Consider the following 27,827-nt stretch of genomic DNA (forward strand, 5'->3'; position numbering starts at 1 on the left):
CTCAGCTTCATATATATACTCCTGAGTCCTAGACCACACTCCTCTGTGCCTCATGTGAAAGGCTGTTAACATCTGGCAAAGATCATACCCCACATGTGACAACAGGTATAGACAAACAGGCCCAAATACAATTCCATACATGGAATTAAAACAAAAGCATATTTATATAACATACAAAGAAACCAAAATTTGATGTGTAGATGTAGCCATGAAAAGATTATAGGACTCTGCCTAGCTTGAAGGGTCTTCAGATTCTAAAATAAAAGGCATATCATGTCTTTAATTGGTCATTGAAGCAAAAGTGTCACTTCAGACTTTAATAATTTGGGATTTCACTGATTATCCAGGCGGGGATTAAAATCTCTTCTGTGCACAAGAGACTAGCTTCAGAGAAAAAAGAAAACCCACTGAAGAAAGTGATGGTGGCTCCCAGGAGTGAAACATCAGGGAAGGAGGTAGCCTGTGAAAGCACCACACCATCGTGGGCAAGTGACCACAACTACAACGCTGTGAAGCCTGAGAAGTCTGAGAAGCCCACTGCACTTTCACCTACCCTATTGAGTAAATGTACGTATCACCCAAAGGCTGGCTTCCCAGACCCCTTTCACCATCTGGATGGCTGCCAGGGCCTATCTAGGACTGGAGTCCTGGGTGTTCTAGTGCTGCTGGTAGCCAGCAACTTACTGCCAGCCAGAAACAAATACCAAGATGCCTCTGGACCCCAGGCCATCCTGCCTAACCTGTGGAGCTTCTCTGGGTGTTTCCTAAAGAGTTTGTAGGCCTCACTACTGAGTGTCTTAACATTGGAGACAATTTATTTCAGGTTCAGGCTTTGGTAAGTATTTGCACTGCTCTCAACAGGATGGGACTACATCAGTATTATGCAGACATCATTTTCTCACAGGACAGCCCTGCATAAACCATGAGGAATTTTTCCACATTATCTACTTTCTGCACATGAAATCATCACTACTCTTCTATAGCAAAAAAATTATTTTTGTATGAGGTAGGGCATTTTTGAAAGGATAGGCAGACAGTTTTCATCTATTTCACATTTACATAACTACATAAACAGTTTCACATTTTGAAGGTCATTTGTTGCTGCTTAGACCCCATGGTGAGTAATCATGTTGACCTCACACTTAGGGCAGTGTCCTCATCCAAGGAGAATAGTGGGTAGTTGCTTTCAGGTTCCTCTTATATATTTTAAATTAGTCTGCTCCAGATTTCAAGTAGATGAAATGGCGATAATTTGAGTAAATTTTTGAAACCCCAGATCACAAAAGTTGAAGCCATTCTTGTTTCATAGCCCTTTGCTCTACACAGTACTTTTTTATACAGTGGTTTCAAATGAATTTTTAGTTGTGTTCTCTTGATAGTGTTTTGTTTCATCTCTTCCAACCCTCAGCCCCAGACAGGGGCTCTTATAGCCCAAGCTGGCTTTAAATTTGCTATGAGGTTGAGGATGACCTTGACCTTGTGATTCTCCTGCCTCCACCTATAAAGAGTGTTGGAATGTACAGGCATGCACCTGATTTGTGTTCTGGGGTGTGAAATCGGGGCCTATTAGGCAAGTGATCTACCACCGAGCTGCATTCCTACTCATGATTTTGAAATTCTGGTCTTCCTGTTTTTACTTCCTGGGTGCTGGGGTTACAGGCATGTGGTGCTGGGGATCAAACCCAGAACTTCATGCATTCGACTAGATAAGTACTACTAACTGATCTATTACCCCATCCCCACTAGTGCATCTTGTACCTTTTTAGAAAGCGTAACAGGATTGAAGAGCCCTGAATTCACAAATACGAACATGCTACATTTCTTAGTAGCCTTTTATCAAATTAGAGGAGCCTTTTGCAAGTAGGTTCACAAAGTGAAAATGCAGTTGTGCATGGTGGTGTAGGCCTAGAGTCCTAACACTAGAGAAGTGGAGAGAAGGGGATTGAGTTCTAGGCCAGTTGGGGTTGCAGAGTGAGATCTTTTCTTTAGGACAAGTGGAGGAAAGGATGTATAAAGACCCAAGAAACGGAGTAAATTAGCCTACTCTGCTGCATTATGGCAGGCCTTAGTGCACTTTAGGCAGTTGAGTAGTGGGTTTTGTGTTTGCAGATGACAGGTCTCGGGTGTCCTTCCAGTTATAGCAGCTCTACAATAGCAGCGCTGTAAGCTAATGAGTAGGCTTAGAGCCAAGTACTACCTCTCAAAATAGGTTAAGGCCTGCCAAGTATAGGGTTCAAGTGCTTACTAGTGTCTGTAGACCTGACAGTACAGTCAGTCTTGGAAGCTGAAGAATGATTACAACTCAGGTCGTCTTTATCCATGTGCCCAGAATGGAAAACATGGTCTTGAAGTTCTGACTCAGGGTCTCACTTTAGAAGCAGTTGAATCTCTAGTTTTAGTTTCAGACCCTGGTAAGTATATTGACTGGCATTACAGAAGGCCCTGTGCACTGGAAAAAGATTGGTGAGGAAGATGGAAAATAGTGGGCCTTAAATCTGAGTACTGTCTTCTGTCTCCCTTCCATGAAGTCGGGGAGATGGAAGGCTTCCCAGGGTTCAACAAGGTGACCATTTGCCTGTGCTCCGGGGTTCTTCTCGGACCTCTTCTGCCCTACACATCGGCTTGTTCCTCAGTGGTGCTGATGGGCTCCAGGGGCAGGAAAGTGGGACGAGTTAACAAATGAGAAGTCTTCCCAACATACCAGCATCTCAGTATTGACCAACATTCAAAATACAACATGCATTGGGGACATGTTTCTAAACAAGTTCTGATTTTTCCCTTCATCCTGTAAATATCTTCCAGACACTGAGTAGTGTCACCAGTGAGGAACAGTATCCCTTCTCTGCCTCTTGCTGAGGCAGGGCCTGTCAAACAGGCCCTGTCCATTTTGATTCCTATTCTGCATAGTGGGAAGGCACCACACATCTGTGCAACTGTCCCAAGGACTCTGGCCTTGTCTCCCCGCTGCCTGTGTACAGAACACACAAGGGGGTGGAGAAGGGAGGGAGGGAGGCTCAAAGTGAAGCCAGTGCTGGGAACACTTTCTACAATCTCCTAAGTGGATGCTCACCATGAATGCTGTGAGAAGACGCATGGCAGAGCAGAGCCGAGCTGCTGCCCTCCGCATGGATGCAGGCAGACAGCGTGCTGCCTGCACAGGAAACCACTCCTACACATGCAGGTGACTCAATTTCACGCACAGTTGTTCCTCTGATTTTTTTTTCTAGAATATCTGTACAAATTCCTCAATTTATAGAAACAATTGTCATTTTAAAAATTCTCAAAGATTGATACTGCTATCGTGATTTTTGTATCCTTCTGTGTTTCTTTTCATTGACACCTCCCATTGTTGGGGGAGGGACGTGGGCTGAACACTTGCCTAAAATATTCCTAGTTTATTAGTTTTGAAACAAAATTTGGTACTTGTATGCACAATATTTAGTATTTTGGACTCACTAAATGGCTCATCAAGTGACTTAAAACACTAGGTATTTTAATAGATCTTGACAAGACATTTCATCTGGCTGTGGGGATTTAATGGAAAACCCTGACTACCTACAAACACAAATCCTGGGGATTGACTGCATCCTACCCATGTACAAACATTTTCCAAGTTGATGATGGCATGCATCCTGCACAGGCAAGCAGGTGGTGGGAGAGGTAGGTAGGATAGGAAGAACATGTGTTTGTTTTTTTAAATCAAGGCATCTGGGGGAGGAGATTCCAGGAGTACATTTCATGGGAGCATGAAAGAACCCTATAGAGGGTACTAGAAACTTAAAGCTAGGGTGGGCCTGTGTTTTATCAGCTGCATGAGCCGTTTGTTTGTCTCCTCCAGAGTTGTTAGTGGCAATAAAATTGGATAAGAGAACAGCTTTGTACATCCAAGCCAAGCCCCTTCCTGTTAGAGGGGGATGCAAAATTGTTGCTTAAGGGGGTTAAACTTGGCAGCTGTTTAATAATATAGAGTTGAAACTTACTAGGTTGTTAGTTACATCCTGATATTTTAAATTATTTTGCTTTTTATAAATCTTTAGAAAAAAACCCATTGTTGAGAAAATTGGGTCATAACACTAACTTGAACCTGCCAAGTGAGAGCCCTCTAAGAATACTCCAGGGTTCTATAGCTGTCCGTGTGTGTCCTTCACCTTCTGAATGACCTTCCTGTAAACTTAAAAAGAGCTGTGGGTCGAAGGGTTAACACTCCGAGAAAATCCTCTTGATGCCATTGCTGATGTCAAGAGGACAAAAGTCGCCTCTGAAGATGCCTGCCATGATTCTCATTAGTGTCAAGTGGTAAAATGCTTTTGCTACACACCAACATGCACATAATTAACATGCTTAGGTATCCAAAAGTTAGAATAAACAGATCAGATTCTTTGCTGCTTTAATGAAGGTTTGGGCAACATTGATTTGCTCCAAACCTGGAAGAGCTTGGCAAGAACTGAAGGTACCCGGCTGCATTTTCTTCACCTGGTTATCCATTATGCCTCCCAATTTGAACTCTTCCGGTCTGGAGGGTCTAGGGAAGATGCATGGATTGTTCTAACATGCTACTGCCATGTTTCAGTAAACAATTTAGGTACAAAGAAATAATGGTTAAAATGAACTTTACTGAAGTCATCTGTGCCTGGTGTGTTTGGGGAAATCTGAGAAGCAGCAGCTCCGCTTCCACATAGGTGGGCAGACAGAATACACCCACCTGGTCCTCACCACTCTGCATTCCAGTGACTTAATGTAAGAAATTATTAGCATTACCAGTCCAACATGATTTAACTTAAACTTTTCAAGATGCTATGTAAAATGGTTAAGAGAATTTACAAGTTTAGAGTTCTCTGCGTTAAGATGGAAGTCATCAGTAAAAAAACTTGGTTTTCATCCCCTAGAACATAGCAGTTGGATGAGGATCTCTACAGGGTCATTGTGATCCCAGTGGGCATCAGAGGAGCATCTCTAATTTAACCTGTGCTGCTTTTGGTCCAGGCCTCATTTTCGTATATAAAAGGAAATCAGTAACTGCTACAAAGATAAGCTTTTTTTTTTTTTTTTTTTTTTTTTTTTTTTTTTAAGATAGCTTGTTTTTTGAAGATGGTGTCAGTCTTGGCCACCTCTCCCTTAAAGTCCTTCCTTCTGAATCATGAGATGACATGTGCATGAGGTCTGGATACAGGGATATTTATTTAGAGATACTTAAGTATGTTCAAGAAGCAACAGCAAAAACATTTCCACTTGGTACTGCCACCTCACTGAAAAGTACAGTGAAGCAATGGGAAATCCCATGTTATGTGGCCCAGAGCCACAGAATTCAACTAGTGTCCTGGTTTCCAGGTGCTGGTTGGTCATGGTCACTATTCAAGCAGTTCCCCCTTAGGTGTCCTGCATGGGGACAACTGTAGTAGCCTTCTGGCAGTCACCAAGTAGCATGTCTGGGATGGTTGGGACTGTAGATTTGGACCCCTGCCCTGCATCTGGAACCTGTCCCCAATTACGTTTCAACTTGAGGGTTGCAGGGTTTTTCCCTGGAAGAACATATGAGCAGTTTGTTCCCTAATGCCTTCTTTCCTCTGGATCATTACTGCCACCTGGTGGGCAGCAGTGCTGTAGCATCCTTACTAATGAGCCCACGGTGTGAGAGTAGTGTGTTGTGCTCCCATGCAGAACAATCTCCTGTACTCTGTCAAGCTTGAAGCAGTTTAGTTTCCATTACAAAGAACTGATCTTGGCAGCAGTTCACCTTGGGTAGTGGTCAGCACCACTGGAGACCCTTTTCTTCTGTCACTTAATGTTGGTCAATACCTTTTTAACCCCACAAGAGGGCAGAGGCTTCTAACAAGATGGCTCAGCTAGCAGGATGGATGGGTGGGAACTAGGCATTAACCTTTGCCTAGTGGTACCAGGTATGGCTCTGCTCACCAGCAGAGAAAGCCACACACAATGTAAAGTGCTAAGTGCTATTTATAAGAAGGGTTATTGGTCACTACTATTTAGTTAAAAGTAAATTATGCAGTTGAAAGAGAGGACTCGATGGAACACTTGTCCAGTCTGTACAAGGAAACCCTATATTGTGGTAGGGAATGGAATAAGTGTTTACAAGTTCGTTTATTGCCCTATTCAAAAATGAAAGTGAACTCCTGTTGCTGGCATTGCAGCAACTGATCCCCTAAATCAGTATCAGTGCTATTCCTACCTGTAGGGGCTACAGGAGCATGCCAGTCCCTTGAGTAGTTGCAGTGCATAACTGTTGCCCTGTTTGACCCCCTCCAAAGTAAAAGAAGGCTTGATGTGTCAAGGTGCTGACAGGTAAATGGTTAATGACAGCTATCATTTATGGCACACATTTACCAATTCAGTTACATAACAGCTTTCATGTAGTGCTGGGAGTGTGGCTAAAGGGTCCTGGCAGTTGGCCTTAAATGGGCAGAAACCACTAGAGTTAAGACTCCTGGGTGATAATTAGAGAATTACATTAGTAATAGATGGCATTTGGCTATGACTGCTCTCAAATCAGCAGAAGTGTTCTGGGAGTGTCAGGAATAGCCAAAATACAATCAAACCAAGAGTTTGGAACCTGTGGTTTTGAAGTCCACATTTGTAAAGAAAAACACATTGTCACTGCTATGTGAAGAGGCTTTGTTGAGGTTCTGGTAATACCTAGTTTTGTAGAGTGGAAGACAGCTGAATTTAGGTCTCCCATCTGTGACCACTCTTACAGCAGTCCCAGAAGACAGCTGGCAATCTAATACACAGATTTACCATACCCCTGCCCAGTGTCAACATCTCAACCAAAAGAGTCTGTGCTGACCTGCCCCCACTCCTATAACCCAACAACTAGACCTTCCGGTTAATTGCTGGATACCCCTGGAACCAAGAATTAGAAATAGACTGCTACTGCAGACAGTCCTTGGGTACTGACCTTGATCCATGGGAAGCTTGCTGTACTCCTTGTTTTGGAATGTTTATACACTGTATTGTAAAAATAGGTCCTTGGCAGTAAAAAAAGTATATACCATTGTTCAGAGTGTACTAATTTTTTTACAAATCTGCCTTTGGATATTTCCTGCCCTCATCTAGAAAAACAAAATGTGAGAGTTTTTGCTAGATGTGACCCCTAAAGTGCTTTGAGGCTGAGGTTTGGCACGCTTCGGAACAGACAGGCCACTTTTAACAAAGGGCCATTGGGGTGGAGTTGGATCAGACGCCCTACAAGATTTGCATCATCTGGGTTTTCTGTGCCACTTAGTAGTTAGCCTTATGGCAGTGGTACAGGTTACAACCCTTGAACAGGTTGGTAGCCAGGTCTGACAGTACTTGGTGGGGTCACTAGATACCTAGAGCAGTTTGTTGAAGTGACCTTCCTTTTGTATTTGTTTTCTGCTCCTCCCTGAGCTCTCTGACCTTCCTGGTTATTGGAAATTATTACTGGGGCAGAAGATGGAAAGTACTCATCTATGATCTTGATGTTATGCTTCAGGCATGGCTGGAACTGCCTGTGTAGTGTGGGGGATTTGCCAGCACACCATTGTATAAGGACTACCTATCTAGATGAGCCATCTCATAGGTGTTTTTTGCTGGTAAGACAGCAGTCCTAAACTACATGTTCCCAGATACTAACTTCCCTCGTTTGACCACTTGGGCTATTGGTCAGTTTGTTGAATAAGCATCATTCAGTTCCATGACCTAGGCTGTGCCTTTTTGAGACATCTTGTGAGTCCTTGATGTGGTATTTTAATTAAACTGGTTACCTACTAGCGTGTAGAAGTTTTGATGCAAACCAAAGCTGTTTGACAAGCACTTAAAACGACAGGTTGTCATTTTATTCTGCTGAGAGAATTGTGAGGGGTGGTGGGAGTGGGAGTGTGTATAAATGGACATCACTGCTTTTGGCATCTGGTATTCATTGCTTCCCTGGCTCTCCCTCAAGAAAAAAAGTCTGTGCTGATTTCTTTTGCGGACATCCATGTGAAATACTAAATACCCTGGAAGCTTAGAGTCATTAGGAATAGACAGCCATTGAAATCTTCTATTTTAGCATCTGACTTTTGGTATGAAAATAGGCTGGTTGATCTTTGCTATATTGCAAACATCACCAGTACATATTTTTATCAATGTCTCCAGTGAACTACAATTGAAGTAATGTGTTCCCTTTGCAGACAGGAAGGGATCAACATCCAGGACCCTCGGGGTTGGCTGTTTGTGGAGGATAGTTGTTTTTTTGTTTTTTGTTTGTTTGTTTGTTTTTTGTTTTTGTTTTTTTTTTCTCCCCTTTTTGAAAAGAAATATTTAAGGTCACGCAAAAACACCTTAACTTGTTAATGAAAATTATCCTGTAAATCTACCCTATTTTTATGGCAAGTTTGTTCATTAGTTTTACAGTTTAGCTAGTGACTAATTGGAGCCTTTGATAATTGGCTTGTTTGAAGTAAAAGGCTTCATGTAATAATACATGAAAGCTTTTTCTTTCTGAAATAAAGAGTAACTACCGTAAAATACTATGACAAAAGCCTTTCTGAGCTTTGAGTGTTTAAAAATCTGCAAACATGACTGGTTTTAACTGCTCAGTTGTATTGGCTATTTCCAGGGTAGACATGGTGTAATGTCAATTTGCGATTTTGTATGTTTTGCCCATACCTCACTCTTGTTTGCATTCTGCTTTCTAGCCACGAAAGACGACAGGAGAATCGAGGACAGAGCAGTCCCAAAGAAAACAGTTCCTCCAGGCTCCTTGGTGGGCAGACAGACTTCACCTAGAAATCTCGTTCCAAAGAAGCTTCCTCCTTATGCTAACATGGCAGGAGCCAAACCAGCCATTAAGAAGCTGCCCTCAGGCTTCAAGGGCACCATCCCCAAGAGGCCGTGGCCCTCAGCCACCCCATCAAGCACTTCTGCCAGGCAGGCAGGACCAACACCTGTAGCAGCTGCTTCCAAAAAATTGCCTGGCTCTGTTGCTGGGGTGGGAGCTGTCAGGAAGCCAATGTCTGCCAATGTCCCTGCATCTGCTCCAGCCCCGGGACGCCTTGGGCCTGTGAGTCAAGCTCCATCACAGCCCAATTCGCAAATTCGGCAAAACATAAGGCGCTCCTTAAAAGAGATTTTGTGGAAAAGGTGGGCCATTGTATATGTCATACCTTTCACAGATGTATCATTGATGATAGTATTCTGGAATTCCCCATTAGGCAAGTGCCCCCTGATTTATATAATCCCTCTTTTCATTCTATTCAGAGTCAATGACAGCGATGACTTAATAATGACAGAAAATGAAGTAGGAAAAATTGCCCTCCACATTGAGAAGGAGATGTTTAACTTGTTCCAGGTTACTGATAATCGCTATAAGAGCAAATATCGCAGCATCATGTTCAACCTTAAGGATCCTAAGAATCAGGTCTGTGTGCCTCCAACTAGATGATGGGATTTCTTGACCCAGGATAGACCTTCACCTTCATTTCTGTTAGCTTCACAATGATATATCAAACAGTATTTAGAGATGTTCGTTTGTTTTTTGGTTTTTGAGACAGGGTTTCTCTGTGAAGCTTTGGCTGTCCTGGAACTCTCTGTAGACCAGGCTGACCTCAATCTCACAGAGATCTACCTGCCTCTGCCTCACAAGAACTGGGATTAAAGGCATTTGCCACCACCACCTGTCTGCCATTTGGAGATGTATGCATCCTTTCTGTCATCTTTGCAGGTCGTCATCCCTGCCAGAACTAGCATTATTAGCTTTTATAACCCCTCTTTTCCCATTTTACTAGATTAGCTTAGATTTTGCTAAGAAATCACTGCCCACTGACCTAAAAAGTTTTCATCCCAATTTTCAGTGATGTCTGATGTAACTTTTTCTTTTTTTGGGGGGGGGGTGGGGGTAAGGTAGGATCATCTTATAGACCAGGCTGCCTTCATTGTTAGGTGATCCTCTTGTTTCTGCCTCTAGCAAGTTTTGGGATTAAAGGTTCAAGCAACCTTTTCTCCCTAAGCTTTCTTCCTTAGCCAATTATATGTGCCACCTCTTAAGGTACTTAACCATGCTAGCTGGATACCTCCCCTTCTTTTTGTTTCTGGGACTTGTTCAAGTCTTCTATTGACTCTGAACACCACTCTCCAAACCCCCATGTTTTAGAACCCCCATGCTTTGGCTGCATCTCCTAGAAGTGGTCTATTCCTGCCTTTATTTCTAACTTTTTGTGTGTGGTGGTCAGGGTCAGGGTCTCACTGTGTCTCTGGCTGACCTCAATCACAGACTTCAGTGCTAAGATAAAAGGGCTGTATGGTCTGTCCTTTAACTCCTGTTTTTCAGGCAGACTCTTGTGCTTCTGCTTCCCAGGTGCTGAAATTATGGGGGTATATCACTTAACCTGGCTTCAAACTTTTTAACCTATATTTCAAGTTGAATTCATGATATGTGATCCTGAGAATGCATAGAATCTTTGGATGGCCTTGAATTTGTCTCACAGCTGGCCAATACTACCTACTCCAGAAATGCTGCTACACAGTGGGTTGAAGGTGTACTTCTGCACTGTGTGTGGTTCAGTCTTATTCAGGGTTTATCTGATTCCCATTGTGCTACTTTGTTTCTTCATATTGATCCAGAATAATCAATATCACTAAACATTTATGAATGAGGAAATGAAAGGTGCCTTTTTCTTTTTTTAATAGGGCCTCTTTCATCGTGTTCTTCGAGAAGAAATCTCCTTGGCAAAACTTGTGAGGATGAAGCCTGAAGAACTTGTGTCTAAAGAGCTTTCCATGTGGACAGAGAAGCCCACAAAATCTGTAAGTGCTAAGGAGGATGGCTGCCTGGTGCCCTGGAGATTTTTCATTTTTCTAGAAGTCAAGTAATAATCTAATTGTAGGGTGGATAGATATTCTTTCTACCTAGAACCCAAGGCTTTGTTTTTGTCCTTCTTGTAGGTGATAGAGTCCAGGACTAAGTTGCTTAATGAAAGCAAGAAGAACACTGCTAAGCCAGAAACTATTCCTGACATGGAAGATTCTCCACCGGTGTCAGATTCAGAAGTAAGCGTTTGAAGTCTTTAGTTTGCAGAGACCAAAGCTAACATCTGCCTGCTTTCACATTCCTTAAGTCTCTGAGAACATCACTGACCTTTGAACAAGTGTATGTGTGCATGGTGGCACTGTGTGTATTCATTGGGATAATAGGGATTTCTTTCCTTTTGTTTTAATTAAGACAGGCTCTCTAGCTTAGTCTGGCCTAAAACTTTTCATTTTCACCTCTGGAATTTTGGCATTAAAGACTGGTCCATCACGCTTGGTTTAGTGCTTTCTCAAAAAAAAAGAGGTTTTTCTGGCTAGCTCTGACTGTCTTGGAACTTGCTCTGTAGATCTGGCTGGTCTTGAGCTCAGAGATCCACCTGCCTCTTCCTCCTGAGTACTGGGCCTAAAGACATCCACCACCCCACCATGCCTGGCTCTCTATTTGTTTTTCATCGTTTGCTCTATTAACTTGGAGATGGATTGGATTTAGAAAAATCACTTACTTGAACTATGTGTTGGCACTTCCTGTTTCTTGATCAGTGGTTTTTAACCTGTGGGTTGAGACGACAGGTCGTTTGACCTGTTGGGGTCAAACGACCCTTTCATAGGGTTCTCATATTAGATATCTTGCATATCAAATGCTTACAAGTCAAAACATTAGGAAAATTACAGTTATGAAGTAGCAACAAAAATAATTTTATGATTGGGGGTTACCACAACATGAACTGTGTTAAAGGGTCACAACATTAGGAAGATTGAGAACCACTGATCTAGATGGAAGCAGGAGGATCAGGAGTTTTAGGTCATTGCTGGACATTGTCTGAAGAAAACAACAAAGGCAAGACCTACTTTCATTTCACTTGTAGGAACAAGAGTCAGTGCGAGCTGCCCCTGAAAAGAGCACAGCACCGCTTCTCGATGTCTTCAGCAGCATGCTAAAGGACACAACAAGCCAGCATCGGGCCCATCTTTTTGATTTAAACTGTAAAATCTGTACAGGTGAGTATAATTTAGGGGCTGAAACTTTGGAAATGGGATAGAACTTGGTTTTGTTTAAAATTGCTCTTCTAAAGGTAGCTGTATTCAAGCTACGTTTAGACAGTAGCTTTCTGATGCTTATGTAGCTTCAGTAATTGTGTTTTTATTAACATAAGTTATTCTCTACACATGATTGAGCTGTGCTGTTGAATGTGTCTTCCTCACACCTCATACTGTTCAGGTCAGGTTCCATCATCAGAGGATGAACCAGCTCCTAAAAAGCAAAAGCTTTCAGCTTCTGCTAAGAAAGAAGACTTGAAACCCAGGCATGACAGCTCTCCATCTGATCCAGTTTCTAACACTGCTGATGAAGGAATTGCAGAGACACTGCCTGAAAACGCCTCTGACCCAGACCTGGAGAGTATATCTAGTCTGAACCAGGAGAGAAAGTGTTTCCCTGCACCTTTGGGTGATGGCCACTCCGAGCCCTCATCACTGGATGGCCTCTCTCCCTGTTCTGTCTCTGGTGGGAGTGGGGTGGTCACCACAGTCACAGTATGTGGTCGAGACCCCAGGACTGCTCTGAGTGGGTCATGTACGGTCACAGCCTCCATGGCAGCCCACCTGGACAACACCCAGACATCAGAAACCAAAATGGACATGCTAAAGCCTGCTTTGACTCCTGCAGTGGTGCCCAAGTCCATATTGGCTAAGCCGTCCTCCTCTCCTGACCCAAGATACCTGTCAGTACCACCATCACCAAATACAAGGTGTGTTTTTAGGATGGGGTCTGAGCAAACCTCAACTCTTGCCTTAACAAGGGAAGCTAGTGATTGGGTTATCAAACCTGAAAAATCTTTAGTGTCCTGAAAATGCTCCATTTCTTGGATGCCTAGTTAATATTTAGGTGTCATTCAGAGGTGTCATTCAGGTCTTGAATACAAAGTTTTTAACTTAATGGCCATTTCAATTTGTTTAACTTATTTTCTTAGCCACATATCTAAGTTATTATGACTTAAATAGTTGCTTGGTAAGAGGAACCCACCAACCTTGGGATTCTTTTTTGCTCCTAAATATGAAGTCACCATAGTTTGAAATATCCTTTCTACAAAAAGAAATTAATACTTTTTTGTGGTTTGGTTTTACAGCATTTCAGAATCACGATCCCCACCAGAAGGAGATACAACCCTCTTTTTGTCTCGACTCAGCACGATTTGGAAAGGATTTATTAATATGCAGAGTGTAGCGAAATTTGTCACTAAGGCATATCCTGTCTCTGGGTGTTTGGATTATCTCAGTGAGGTTAGAGCCAAGAAGTCCTTTCCCCTCCTCCTCTCGCATTCCCTGTCTGTATGCGTGTGTACGTGTGTGTCTGTGTCTATCTGTCTTGAGAAGGATTCAGATTTGTGCTGTCCTGATGTGGTGTGGCAGCAGGTTATGTGGTATTGCTAGAAGCAGAAATGTGGACCAGAAATCAGGCATCCCAGTTCTTTGCTTAGGTGTTTCCACATATTTGACCTGCTTCAGCTTCTGAACGTAATATCCTTGAAAGTAATGTGGTTACCTTCCCACCCTGGTATTAGCTGACACTTTTCTTAAGTTACAGTTTTGTTGTATGGTCTGCTCTTTGGGGACTATTGTGTCAGTCTCTAAAGATTGCAGCTCTGGTGTTAACTGCATGCTCTTCTGGTGTAGGATTTGCCAGACACCATCCACATCGGTGGAAGGATTGCTCCAAAGACAGTTTGGGATTATGTCGGCAAGCTGAAGTCATCGGTGTCCAAGGTACCTGCACACAGTATGGTCTGTGCAACAGTGGGAGAGTGTTTGCTTAAACTTTTTATTTTTTAATTTTACATTTTGTTGGGCTAAGGCTTGTAACCAGCTTCTAGCTTACTGGATGTGGAAAATGTTTACAAGTACTAAGATGTGACGGTATACTTGACTAATAGTGATAGGTGTTTGTTTAATTTATCCTAATGATGTTAGTGCATTCAGATTTTAGTAAATACACAGGCTTTGCTTCCCTCTTTCATGACTAAGGGAAAAGAAGGTAGGAACTTGGAGGCATCCTGGCTCAGACATAGTCTTAGCTCACATGCAAGCTTTGACTTCTAAAAAATCCCTTAGGTCAGCTTCAGGTGATGTGTGTGAGGTTTCTTATTTTTTGAAAGTGTACCAGGCTCAGAAGAGTGGGTAAACCATATATACTGCCTTCTTAGTGTGGAGATAACCAGATGGCACCTGTTGATGCTCTGTCCGGTCTGCTGTGATCCTGTGTCATTAAAGGAATAGTGAAAACTTTCTTGGTGTCAGACATGCCTAAGCTGACAACTGTACATAATTACTGAGAATTTTGGGATTGGTTTCAGCCTAGTAGTCTAACTGGAACCTGTGTTCTTTATGCTTTGTTTGCGTTAATGAACAAGCAATAGGACTGTGACAGTCAGGTCAGAATTGTTAGACATTGTACCTTAGATCTGCATCTGAAGGAGGGTTGAGCATGTTTTCTTGTGCTCTGTTTGCCTTACAGGAGCTCTGTCTGATTCGCTTCCATCCTGCCACAGAGGAGGAAGAAGTTGCCTACATCTCTCTCTACTCCTATTTTAGCAGCCGTGGCCGCTTTGGGGTTGTAGCTAATAACAACAGGCATGTCAAGGACCTGTACCTGATTCCACTGAGTGCTAAGGACCCTGTACCATCCAAACTCTTGCCCTTTGAGGGCCCAGGTAAGCACCCAGTTTCTGGGAGGTGATTAGGTCCAGCTAATCTCCGTACAGTCCTCTGACACAGTCCTCCTAGGTTGTTACAGGGACATCTGCCTCCTGGCCCAAACTCCCAGGAACTAGATTAGGACAACCGTGGAACCATGCATGGCAGGAGACACTGTTCTCTGAAATGTAAGCACATAGCTCTAAAAGTATCACAGCTAACATAAAATTGACTCACTGCTTACAACCAAATTGTTTGCTGCCTCAGACCAGGGAGCTGTTCAAATGTGAGGACCTAGGACCAGACCTAGAGAGGAAAGATAGGGCTTGCCCTAGATCCAGGGGTACCTTCTACTCCAGAAAGAAAGTTATTACTGCTGCCACTCTGCTCAAAGTGGGCTGGCCTCTTTCATTCCAAGGTGCTTTTCTACAGGACTTGATTCCTGAGTGGTCTATTAACAGTGCCATAGAGAAGGATCCAGTGCCTTTTAGTCACTGCATGTATTGTAGTAAATTCTTCCTTTTTTTGCAAACTATTTTATCTTTCCTTTAGAAGTATTGCTTAGTAGAATATATATATATATATATAAAGAAACACTAGCTGGGGTTCAGATGACACTGAGGGGCCTAGTCCCGTGGTGTGTGGCTCTGCTAAGCACCTTCAAGGAGTTTTCATGGCTTCAATTAGGGAATTGGCACTAGGTGCCTAAAATGGTCTCTTTGGACATGTCCCCAGAGGATTAGTCTTCCCTAAAAGCCAGTGGGTTTAACATGTGCAAAATATTCTTTAATGTGCTGTCATACAGGTAGCTGTTGAATGTTCCAAGCCCCACAACTACACATAAACTGGCTGGGATACTGAAGACCCAAGCCCATTGCCCCAAGCACAGTCCTCTGCCAACTACAGCTTGCTCCTAGTTTATGGCATGGGTTTACCTGTGCCTGTAGTTTCAAAATATGTGCACATTAAGGTATTATGTTGCTTGGTGTCATAATGCTAGGTTAAGTGTTACTGAGTGTGCTCAGTAAATGATTTTAGTCCCCAGCACATTTCAAAAGCAAAGTGCATTCATGTGTTCTGCGAAGCCATATTAGGGATAAAAAAACAAACAAACAAGGAAACAAACAAAAAAGCTAAAAAGCCACCGTCTGGGTGGCAGAAGGTGTCCTGGAAGTGCTTGATGACAGCCATGTGAAGAGCTCTGTTCAGCATACTCATGACCATGGGGGAAAAGGTATCCAGCTCTCCTGGAAGTGAAGATCCAGAAGCTGACCCTTGGCACCTGTCTGTGTGAAGAGCGGCCGGTCACTTAGATGTGTCTCAGCTGGCGGGTAGGAGTAAATGTCCACGAATGGTGCCTGTAGTGAGGACAAGTATTGCCCCTTGGGTACCTCCCTTCAGGTGGAAAAGCACACCTTTAATTGCAGAAATGTGAGTTAGATCCCTTGCCTCCTGTTTGCTTATAAACAAAAGCAGCCCTTCATCCTTCATATTCTCTATCCCATCTTCATCTCAGCATTGCCAAATGAGGACAGACTGGAGTGTTGAGAAGCCTGCAAAGTACATGGGTGTCAGGGTTCATGGGACCCTTAACCAAATAGGACTTGGAGGAGGTTCCCAGTGGCCAGTGCCAGGAAGGGATACCACCAGAGGAATAACACATACATTGTGGTCATCTGGGTGCAGGTTTGTTGGATAGCCAACTGGGAAAGGGCAAGTCACACTGTGCTTCCAAAATTACAGAGGTTGGGTCCTGGCTTACTGTGTTCCACTAAGTGATGGCCACTCACAACCCAGACTCATGTGCAGTGGCTGGCCCAGTAGAGGGCACACTTGCTGAGGCCATGATACAGAAGGAACAATCCAAAGATAGGCAGATCCCCATACACATTGGACTATAGGACTGAAGTACTTTTTAATGATAATGTCACAATTACTTGTGTGGTATTTGCACACTGTCAGTGCAAACAGCCTTGGCCCAGGCCAGGCTTGTGGCTGGACTGGACCTGCCTTATGTACTAATGGCTTGACTTGGCATTTTCTAGGTGTGGGGGTGTGTGTGTGTTTGTCATTATGCTTGTGTGTACTGTATGTGTGTAAGGCTAGGCTAGAGCCTTTTTCCTGGCTTGGTTTTTCCTGTCCTCTTAGCACCTAATCGTCACAGAAGCCCCGGATACCTTGTGCCATCTATAGGTGGTAGTTCTGTCTCCTGAGCTGACCTGTGGCCCCATCTGAGTACCAGCTACCCAACAAGCTGGGGGCAGTGCACATACCTAGGAAATTACTGGAGCTTGGGTCTATGTACCTAAAGCCTTTCTCTCTCAGTGTAAAGGCTCTGACTTTACACTGACAGTAGTGAAGCTCTAGCTTTGAGCTGCTGTCCCAGCAGGTAGAATATCCTGCTATGCCCAAGTAGAGTAGTTCCATATAGTGTGCGTGCAAAGGAGCATGATGGGAGTAGATAGGATCTTGCCGGAAAGAGACCCACTTGTTTCTGTGCCTCAGTTTCTACACATGGAGCCACAGTCCTCTCCATGTGAACTCAGAGCCAAGTAGTTTCTGATAATGGCCTCTTGAAATCAGTTTTTCTTATGCTGAAGGAAGGCCACACCCTCAGGACACCCCCTGCTAGCATTTGGTTCTAGTCCTAATATGTGTTGTTCACAGACCCAGTCAGTGCATTCTGAGCTGCTGGGTTTTCTAATGCCCTTGTGCTTTTTATAATGATTATCCACAAAAATGCTGTCTGGTCTTATTCTGTCGGACACTGATGTTTATACCTAGAATGGATAATTCAGAGGACAGCTAGAAAGTCTAGGTCACTCTGACCCTGCTGTCCGTCCTCTCCACATTAGTTTAGATGCTATCTTAAGCCACCAACAGGATCTCAGGCAACTTGTGGCCTTAGGGGAGCAAGACTAGTTACAGGAAGCCCATCCCTTCTGCTGGGCCCTGACAGCACTGAGTCCAAAATCCATGTACCACTTCATATTCATCAGGGCCCACTGCTGGGTTGGAGAAACCAAGGGAGCTTCATTTTGATGTCAGTGCCTGTTGTACTCCCCACTTCACTCAGGATGCAACCAGTCTCTTCCCCCAATCCATCCTCAGGTGCTCTGAGGGAAAGGGCATGTGTCTGTACATAGAAAGCATTCCTCATGGAGTGTCAACTCCACTGTCCTTGTGTTTACTTTAAACAATTCAATTAGCTGGAAAGTTCTATGCTTTGAAACATTAACAGGTAAGCACTCAGTTTTCTTGTGTATGTATCAAAGCTTTGCACAGAAACTGTAATCAAAGTCAAATACAGTATTGAATGGAATGTACTACTTTGTCGATCTACATCAATAAAAATATGTCATGGAAACTGGTCATTGTTTGTTTGACTTGGAACCATGTGGTAGCTACGGCCACTTGCCCTAGGTTTGCCTCTGCTCCTTGTAAGCCAGCATAACTCTCTTCTGGTAGTACAGGGGCTCCCAGTGTCCTGCCAGGTGGTACACAGCAGAGGGCATGCAGACTGGCATGCTTCATAATGTCCTTTGTTCTTGGGCACCTGGAAGAAGATGGACAGCGCCCTTGTTACCCCAAGCATACACTGGGTGCAGTGGCTTTACCCTGGTCTTAGAGTTTCAGAGTCAAGGAAAGACATGTGCATGAGTGTGTGTGTGCTAAGTGGGTGGGGAAGTATACAGTTCCCCTCATTTGCCAAGTATGTCCAAGTCATAACTAAAGTCTCCACATAGTTTCTGATCCAGCAGGTATGAACATTCTGTTTTGACAGATTCAGACCATAAAAGGGTTTTCGTCTTTGAACATGTTAAACATACTGTTAGATTTGGGGATAGAGGTCAATTTGACAGGTATGAGGTCAACAGGAGTCAGCTTTGGGATTCTGTTGATAAACAGGAATCTAGCATGTACACAGGTCTCAGCACCGCCTCTATCTGTAGAAGCAGGTGCTTGTCTTCAGCTACACCTTGCAGTTGTTGCTGACACATCTGGACACATCCCAAGAAATTAACCAGCACACCTTTCCAGTTGCACCCTTTTCTGGTTTTTCTGTTCCTGTCTGATATCCCTGTCTCCAAAGGCTAGACATTTGCACCTTGAAAATGGGAACAGACAAGGAGCTTAAAGGGCTTGCTCTCATACACATGAAACGGCACTAAACAACGTATCCTTTGTAGAAGTAGGACAGCACATTTTAACTGCATCTGGTATGTCAGTCTCCCATTGTTTCTCCTCATAAGAGCCCCAAAAGAGGGTGGTAAGTAACTGCCAACCTGTCTAGTGGCTGGCTCTTGTGGATCTCCCATCTGTACTGAAGCTGGGGTGACCATTGCTTCTCATGCCATACACTCCACACTGAACTCTTAACCTGATGGTTGACAAAATGCAGCAAGCCTGGAAAGTGGACCCCAAGAAACCTGGACCTCCACTGCTCTTCTTCCAGGTGTGGGGTAGAGACGGGGACTTGGGTCCTTTGACCTTCATTGATATTTCCTATATATCACATCTTGCATACACAATGGAACAGCATCATTAACTGGGACATGTCCTCCTCAGTGAAGATACTTCCAAGGCCCAAGACGAATAATTGAATTTTGATTGTTCACAAGATGAAGCTGCTTCCAGGGTGCTAGCTACAGTTGGATTTGGGGTGGGCTTTTTTGTTTTGGTTTTTTGGTTTGTTTCTTGTTTTGGTTTTGGCCCAGGCTAGCCTGGAAGTCACCATATAGTCTAAATTGGCCTTGAACTGATGAAGATCCTCCTGCCCTCAGACTCCTAAGTGGATAATACATATGAACCAGCCACCATACCTTACAGATATTTACGTAGTAGTTTGCATACACAAGTCAGGCAATGACGATTGTTTCAGAATGGGGCTGTGCATTCTGAGGAGGTTAGGCATAAATTTAGAGAACATGGACCAGCCTGTGGAACCCTGTAGTATGCACATGATGGCTGGGTGGTTAGAAACAACTACTACAAAGATGCCATTCTAGGCAGCCTGCTGTGCTCAAAACTAGCAGAAAATCAACACTAACGTACTACCAGCTTACTGTAGGTGCTGGAGCATCCTGCTGTGTTGGGGCACATTTATTCTTAATGAATACCCTGGACCTCCTTTTGGGTATTGGTTGCAGTGGAAGACTACTAAAGCAGGAGTCTACAGTGGAGGGACCATCACCTGCACTTCGGAGGTCTGGACTGAGGCAATATAGTCCCTCTTGTGGAGGACTAGTGGTCAGCACTATGTTGTCTACCTTGCTTCTTCACACCAGAGCCCCCAGCCCTTAGCATTGTGTTCCTCCCTCACAGCCCACCGCTCACGCCCCCAGCCAGCCTCCTAGTATCAAATTATAAAAAGCCTGGCTTAGAGCTGTTCAGTAAAACTTCAGCTTGAGGCCCAAATGTTCCAACAAGTTTTCATAACCCAAGCTTGCAAGCTTTTGCCATTTTCTACAGATTTATCCAGAAAGGCTATAAAACTGGTTTAGCAATTATTCCAAACTATAGACCTTAACAAACCATGTAGTATCTGGGAAGCAAATAGCAGCTGCTGTTTTAAAACCCCCTTAATGTCTCTTTAGAAAACAAACTTGATGGATAGCCTTCCACACATTCTGAGTGGAGAAATTTAGATGTGATGTTCAACGGGATCTCTCTGATCTCCAGGGTTTTTGTTTGTTTTTGTTTTGTTTCCTGACTCCTAGCTCTTTCTCTGATACCCATTTTTGTCCCTCTAGGAAGCAGGAGGGCTGGCGCTGAGATTCCTGGAAAGAGGGAGGAGGGCTAGCTGTGGGGGCTGGGTAGCCTGCTCCCAGTGGCTGTCCCAGTCGGCCCATTGTGTGTTAAGCCTTACTGGAATTTAGGAATTGTAATACTCTTAGAACTAACTACATAATATGTCTAAAAGCAATTGTTTATAGTAACAAAATTTTTGCTGGTGATTTTAATTGCTTGAAGATTATAATATGAATATATTTTTATAACAGTAAAATGAATAGTATGAAAAGATTGATAGCTTGTTTCATTTTACATTGGTACTCTATGTCAGTTCTCACCCCCAACCCCCAACCCAAGTTACCAGTTTTGTGACCTGATCTTTTCACTCTTCTTTGTTGTCCATTCAGGAGTGGGAAGCAGCACTGGAAAGCTTGCATTCCTGAGTTGGCTTGCCACGCTGTTCTACAGTACTCCTTGCCTTTAAAAGCAATGTGCCCTGAATCTCCCTAGTATTTCCTCCCTGGGTGTGTTCATTACTACCATTTGCAAACACCCTGTCCTTCATTCAAGCAAAGGACTCCATGTTTACTAAAACTTCAGCAGTAGGCAGTAGCCCAGCTAGACCCTGAATTCAGTCCTGCTGCTGCTGCCTCTCCGGTGCTGGGGTAGCAGTTGTGCCCACCACTCACAGCTCAGTGGGAGCTTCATAATGGCGAACGCCCAATGAATTCTATTTTAAATTGAACTTTATTTTCTCTGACCTCAGACTCTAAATCCACTGTACTGCTCATGTGTCATTGGTCTCTAATGATTAAGTAGTCTCTAACTATTTGCTAGCTTTATATATTTAACTTAATGTATGCAGCTCATGTTAAAGATAAAAGGGGGCTGCTGTCTCCTGGCATGCAGTAGGGGCAAACTGGAGAGCACAGCTAAGACTTAAAAACACTGTCAGCCTTGCCGGTCAGCTAGTGGTTGGTTTCTCACCTCTTCTGTAGCTTTGGCATTTCAGCAACTGGAAAGACAGTATAAATTCTGATGTGGGATAGGTTTACACATGACTTGAGTTTGATTTTTGTTTTTGTTTTTTCTTTTGCTTTCTGATGAGGCACTGATCTATCATGGGCTCTTTTCAGACTACTAGTGCTGGGACTGGGTGGGTATGCTGGGACATTGAGGGACTGGAGTCTCTCGGCCTTCTGCCTCAATAAGCTTCTCAAACTTGGAATTTTATTTTGCTACAGAATCTCTTCTTCCTATTGAAGTTCCTTGGAAAAGGATAGAAGCTCCACTTAAATTCTAAAATTTGTATAAATGTTTTGTTTTCCAGGTCTTGAATCACCACGTCCAAATATAATACTTGGGTTAGTAATATGTCAGAAAGTCAAACGTCCTTCAAGTGCTGGAGAGTTAGACAAGGTAGATGAAAAGCGGACTCGACTCCAACAGGAAGAAATAGATACTTCAGTCTATCCCAAAGTAACTGCAGCTTTGCCATCTGAAAAGAAGCCTCCCAAGTACCATGTGCATTCCTCAGACACAGCTATCAGCAGCACCACACCCCCTGGATCTCCTCCACCACCACCCCCTCCTCCTCCTCCCCCTCCTCCTCCTGAACCCTCAGTATTGAAAATACTGTCATCCCTCAAGCCAGGGTCCACCAGCACTGTTACAGCACCCACCACATCAGGAGTAACCACCACCACAGCTTCCCCTGTTAGTTCTGCCACTTCAAAAACAGCTTCGCCTCTGGAACACATCCTGCAGACTCTCTTTGGGAAAAAGAAATCATTTGAGCCTTTAACTAAAGAATCTGTTGGATCTACCCTATCTCCACATCAGGATTCCAAGGCCAAGGGGGAGGACACCATGTCAGCAGCTCCTTTGTTGGATCCAATTGTTCAACAGTTTGGTCAGATCTCAAAAGACAAGGCTCTGGAGGAGGAGGAGGAAGATGACAGGCCCTATGATCCTGAAGAAGAGTACAACCCTGAGCAAGCCTTTCATACCCTGCTTGCTGAGCCAGGGAGCCACCATGATGTGCAAAATGTTCCTGAGACAGCTGAGAGGGAAGAGGTGGCCTATGATCCAGAAGATGAAACCATCTTAGAAGAAGCCAAAGTGACCATTGATGACCTTCCCAATCGGATGTGTGTGAAAGTTGGCTCCACAGAAAGGTCTGCTGACTTTACCACTGATACCTCTAATGCCTCTCTCGTAGAGCAACAGAAAATGTTAGAAGAGCTGAATAAGCAGATTGAGGAGCAAAAGAGGCAGCTGGAGGAGCAAGAAGAAGCCCTTAGGCAGCAGAGGGCTGCTGTGGGTGTCTCCATGGCACATTTCTCTGTGTCAGATGCATTGATGTCACCTCCTCCCAAGTCTTCCCTGGCCAAGACAGAGCTGTTCTCTCAAGAACAACAAGCCTCTGACCCAGGTCAGGGAGCCCTGAGTGCCAACCACAACTTAGACTCAAGACAAAATAGGGACCCCAGGCAGGCCAGGCGGCTGGCTGCCGAAAACACTGAGAATGAACCCCTTCCCAGAGCCTCCACAGGAAGCACACCTGGCCCACAAGGCACCCTGCCTGCCAGGGAGATACCTGCTGGTACTGCAGTAGTCCAGGGGCCTGGGCTGGGTGCAGAAGCCAAGGAGTCAATGGCTGTTCCCTGGGCTCCAGGTGAAAACACTGTGTTGAGACCTGAACATGATACCCAGAAGTGTGAGCACCCTGGAAACTCTGTTTCATTACCCCTGGACAGCAGCCACCTTCCTACTTCTGGGGATGGCACAGCCAGGCCAGCACCACCCCGCAGAGTGCTACTGCCCACACCCCCTAGCACCTCCTTTCCACCCAGCTTCCCTTTGCAACCCGAAGCACAGAATTTTAGTTCTGGAGGCAGGGAGCCTTTCTCAGGGTCCACATTTCTGTCTCAGGAAACACCTCTTGGCTCATCCCAATATGAGGACCCGCGTGGTGCTCAGTCTGCTGGGAGAAGTGACAGTCCAGTAGCTGATACCAATGACAGCAGAGAGCCACAGCCCAGGCCTGGTGAGGGGACTTCATTCCCCCTACCTGGACAGAGGGGAGGAGCCCCACAGCCCCAGTTTCCTGGCCAGCGTGAACCTGTTCCACGTACTTTTGGACTGTCAGGACATCATGGCCCCAGTTTCCCTGGACCTAGGGGCCCAGTCCCTTCATTTTCAGAAGAGAATATTGTTCCGAACAGTGATGGATCAAGAGGCCCTCCACCTGTCAGATTTGGTGTCCAGAAGCCACCAATCCCTTCTTTATTCTCTGGGCAACATGGGCCACCTCCCTATGGGGACAACAGGGGACTCTCACCTTCTTATCTTGGTGGGCCCAGAGGAGGAGCACCAGCCCAATATGAAGACCGCAAGGATCCTCATGGAGAGAAAAGGGAGTTCCAGGACACGCCATACAACGAGATGACAGGTGCCTCTGCTCAGTGTGAAGGGCCTGATCAGACCCAGTTCATGGGGAATAGGGCACCCTTTCAATTTGGAGGCCAAAGGCGGCCACTGCTGACTCAGATGAAAGGGCCCCGTGGAGGACCCCCACCCTCTCAGTTTGGAGGCCAAAGGGGACCACCTCCTGGCCATTTTGTGGGCCCACGTGGGCCCCATCCTAGTCAGTTTGAGACTTCTCGGGGCACTCATCCTGGCCAGTTTGAAGGGTCCAGGGGCCAAGCACCAGGTTTCATGGCTGGTCCCCGGGGTGGTCAGCCCCAGCAGTTCGAAGAGCAGATGGTCAACTCACCACCACGATTTGCGGGTCAGAGGGCACCAGCACCCCTGCCATATGGAGGACCAAGGGGCCCCGCACCCTTTGCTGAAAAAAATGAACAGCCACCTTCTCGATTTCACTTTCAAGGCCCATCTTCACAGCCTGTGAAGCCTCTCCCTCGGCCCCTGCTGGAGCTACCAAGCCACCCTCCTCAGCATAGGAAGGACCGATGGGATGAGGCAGGCCCCACCACTGGCCTGCCTTCCAGTTCTGGGCCTGGACAGGGACATGAGGCGGACGGTCAGTGGGCCACATCAGAGTTCCGAGAAGGCAAAGGCCATGAGTATAGGAGCCCAGCTTTTGAAGGGAGACAGAGGGAGCGGTTTGAAGCAGGACCTAAAGAAAAGCCTCTAGACGAGCCTGAAGCCCAAGGGATGGAAAACCGCCAGGGCCGGGCATTTGAGGATAGGAGGCGAGAGCGAGAGAGAGGCAGAAACTGGAGTCGAGAAAGAGACTGGGAGAGGAGCCGGGAGTGGGACCGGCATCGGGAGTGGGACAAAGGCAGGGATAGGAGCTCCAACAGGGACCGGGAGAGAGACGCCGACAGGGCTAAGGAGTGGGACCGGAGCCGCGAGAGAAGCCGGAACCGCGATCGGGACCGTGAGAGGAGGCGAGACCGAGACAGGTCCCGGAGCAGAGACCGAGACAGGGACCGGGAAAGAGCCCGAGACAGGGACCGGGACCGAGGCCGGGACCGGAAGGACCGCAGCAAGAGCAGAGAGAGCCCTCGGGATCTGAAGCCTGAGGCCAGGCCCTCTGATGGGGGCCCTGCCACAGCCCAGGCCTAGAGGCCATTGCACTCAGGGCTTGTGTGGACAAAGACCTGTGTCAGCTATTGTGTATATAGGCTCAGCCTGGCAAAGACCCTTTAAAAGCCAAGTGCATAAAATGTGTTGAGCAAAGAGTTTTGAAATAGCTATGAACTTATGTGCAGGGTATATTCTGGACTACAGGCGTTACTGTAATTTTGTGTATAATGGTTTGTTACAAAATTTCCCAACTTTACAATTCTGATGTTTTTTTAATAACAATATTTCCATTTAAAATTACAGAAATGGGAAAGTGTCTACAAAAGCATATTGCTTTTTTTCAGATTATAAAGTTATCTTTTCCAATAACTTGACTGGTGTAAGTTTTAAGAGAATTTCAGTGGACCTTAGAGCTAGGTTTCCCTGTGCTGCCATCTCTGCTTCTGCTTCCATATATCCAGACCTATCCAGGGGCTCTCAGTGCTGTCCTGGATGGAAAATGCTGTTGGGGGCGAGCTGGGGTGTGTGCTTGCAGCTGTGGGAGAACAGCTTTCTTAATAAGCCTGGCTCTCCACAATGCATCACTTTAGAAGTGTCCTCGAACATAATTAGGAATAATCTGTCCTAGTGGAAATTCTTACATTTTATCTTTAAATATTCAAGTTTATCAGCCTAAAGAAAGAAGCAAAGCAGTTCAGAGGGAGGAGATAGGAGTCAATCAGAAAAGCATTGCCCATTGCTGCCCTCTTTGTGGTTCTCTTCAGATTCACAGACCCTCAGACAGGTGATGGGTTTGGAAGCTTCTCAGGGGGGATGGGGTAGTGTTTGTACCAGATCTGGAAAAGAGGAAGATGGTGGTGAAGCAGACTGCTTCAAGGAAGGCTACTCTGCTGCTGCTGCACAGCCCCAGGTCCTCTGAAGATGCTGTGAGAAGGCCAGCTACCTTACTTGACTGTGCAAATATGTTTGATAGTTACTTTTATATTTTCATAAACTTACTTTTTCAGATAGAGAATTAGAAAGCTTCGTTTGTTCTTTGGAGTCTTTTATTTCATTGTACATCACTACAGAATTTTTCACTTTATAGCACAAATTTTTAAGTTGAAAAGACATGAAAAAAATAGCAATTTGGGATATTTGCTATTATAACCCAAACGTTAGGTTAAATTACATGAAAGTGTCAGTTTCAACATCTATTAAGACGTGAAGGTTTTTTAAACATATAAAGTAAAATTTTCTAACTTAAATGCACAGCATAAAATCAAGTGTGTTTCTTTAGGTTTACTTCGTAGAAATTTCTGTACATTGTATTTTGTATTGCAGAGTGTTATATCACTGTCCATTGAAACACAGGACTTCATAGGTTTTGTTACTTGGAGTAGAATAAATATCTACAGAGTTCTTGTCTCTCTCTTCACTCAGCCTTGACCTCTAGTTACCACAGGTGCAGGCAAAGACATCCCACCCACAACGGGCAGCCCCTACTTCCTGTATTGGATGCTGCCTGCTTTGTGTTATCAGGGCCCAGAGAGTAATGTGCTGACTGGTATCCTATGCAGAACCCTGATTGCAGGTTCATGGGCTTACAGGAAGCCTGAAGGTGTCACAGAAGGCAATCTGTGGAACAGGTAGGATGCCATGAGTAGAGTCCAGCCCTTCACCGCCGGCTTTTTAAAAGGAGCTGAGCTGGTTGTAGAGCAACCACTCTGGTGGTCCTCCCCTTGACTGCCACCTGCTGCAAAGACTTGGACCTAAACCCACCTACTATATCCCCACATAGTTACCCAGTGCAGCAAGAACTTGGCAAGATGGTCCTGACCTGCACCCAGCTGAAGTGTTTCCTGGGGTTTGGAGGCTGAAGGTAACTCACTCACCAAAGCTGCCTCTGACAGCCATGACACCTTTTTTTGTTGTTGTTTTGAGATGGTCTCACTAAACAGCCCCAAATTCACAGCAATCTTGCTTCAGCCTCCTAAGTTCTGGGGTCAGGGACTGGTACCATTACCCCACAGCTCCCATTTTAAAGTGTGTTTTGGCTGGGTTATGTCATCTGTTTATCCCAAAGCTCTGTGAAACCTACTGCAAGGGTTAAATGGAGGAAGCTGTCACTTGAGAAGGCAGATTAGGGGAAATGAAAAGAGCCATTAGGGGTGTGTCAGTAGTGCCCTCTACCATGCTAGAGCACTGCAAAACCAGCCAGGACATGCCATTACCAAGTCTAATAACAGGGAAGCAGTGGCGTCTGTCCCAGAGAAAGCAGTAGAGAATGGCTATGGATCAGGCTAGGAAACACTTGACATGCACAGCTGAGGAGGCAGAGGGCTAAAGTCATACCAAGGGCAGCAATCACTGGGAAGGCAGCTGGTGGGTACTATACCTCAAACCTGCTTCCCACAACGGCATACATATGTAGGGCTCTTAGCGAAATTGTTGTGTGGAGGAAACATCCAGCCACCCAGCCAGTTTTACACCCAGCAGACTTAGTTATGCTTGATGTACCCTTATGTATTACTAACTTTCCTCATTGCTGTGACAATGTAACATGGAAGGGAGGACTGATTCTGATTGGTGGTTGCAGGGCGATTCCATCCATCGTGGAGCCTGGAGCAGCTGTGATTCAGAGCTTGTGACATGTCCTGTCACATTTAGTGAATCAAGCAGCATTTCTCAGGATCTGGAACACAGCTGGGCTGTACCCATCTCCTGACTTGTTAAATGTCAACCTCTTAGGTCCCTGTCTTAAAATGTTTTAAGGTAGTGCTCCCAGAACAGCACCACCAGCTGGCAACAAGTACTCAAACACTTGAGCCTGTGGTGGACATTTCAGACCCAACCATAACACTATTATCTTTTTTTAATTAAGA

General features: G+C 44.9%; 1 protein-coding gene across 5 annotated transcripts in view; it reads left to right on the top strand.

Annotated features, from left to right (window-relative positions):
* The window catches only part of Dido1 (death inducer-obliterator 1), a 54,414-nt gene extending 28,050 nt beyond the window's left edge, over window positions 1–26,364 (top strand). For all 5 annotated transcript variants that reach the window (XM_021647409.2, XM_021647428.2, XM_021647399.2 and 2 more), the window contains 11 exons: window positions 348–567; window positions 8,658–9,102; window positions 9,220–9,379; window positions 10,648–10,764; window positions 10,903–11,007; window positions 11,853–11,985; window positions 12,206–12,734; window positions 13,113–13,266; window positions 13,660–13,749; window positions 14,498–14,693; window positions 21,740–26,364. In XM_021647409.2, coding sequence (XP_021503084.1) covers window positions 348–567; window positions 8,658–9,102; window positions 9,220–9,379; window positions 10,648–10,764; window positions 10,903–11,007; window positions 11,853–11,985; window positions 12,206–12,734; window positions 13,113–13,266; window positions 13,660–13,749; window positions 14,498–14,693; window positions 21,740–25,002 — 5,412 coding nt within the window. In that variant the 3' untranslated portion in view covers window positions 25,003–26,364. The remainder of the gene's footprint in view (window positions 1–347; window positions 568–8,657; window positions 9,103–9,219; window positions 9,380–10,647; window positions 10,765–10,902; window positions 11,008–11,852; window positions 11,986–12,205; window positions 12,735–13,112; window positions 13,267–13,659; window positions 13,750–14,497; window positions 14,694–21,739) is intronic.
* Window positions 26,365–27,827: the final 1,463 nt, after the last annotated feature.

This window comes from Meriones unguiculatus, chromosome 4, assembly GCF_030254825.1.
Source record: "Meriones unguiculatus strain TT.TT164.6M chromosome 4, Bangor_MerUng_6.1, whole genome shotgun sequence".
Classification (NCBI taxonomy): domain Eukaryota; kingdom Metazoa; phylum Chordata; class Mammalia; order Rodentia; family Muridae; genus Meriones; species Meriones unguiculatus.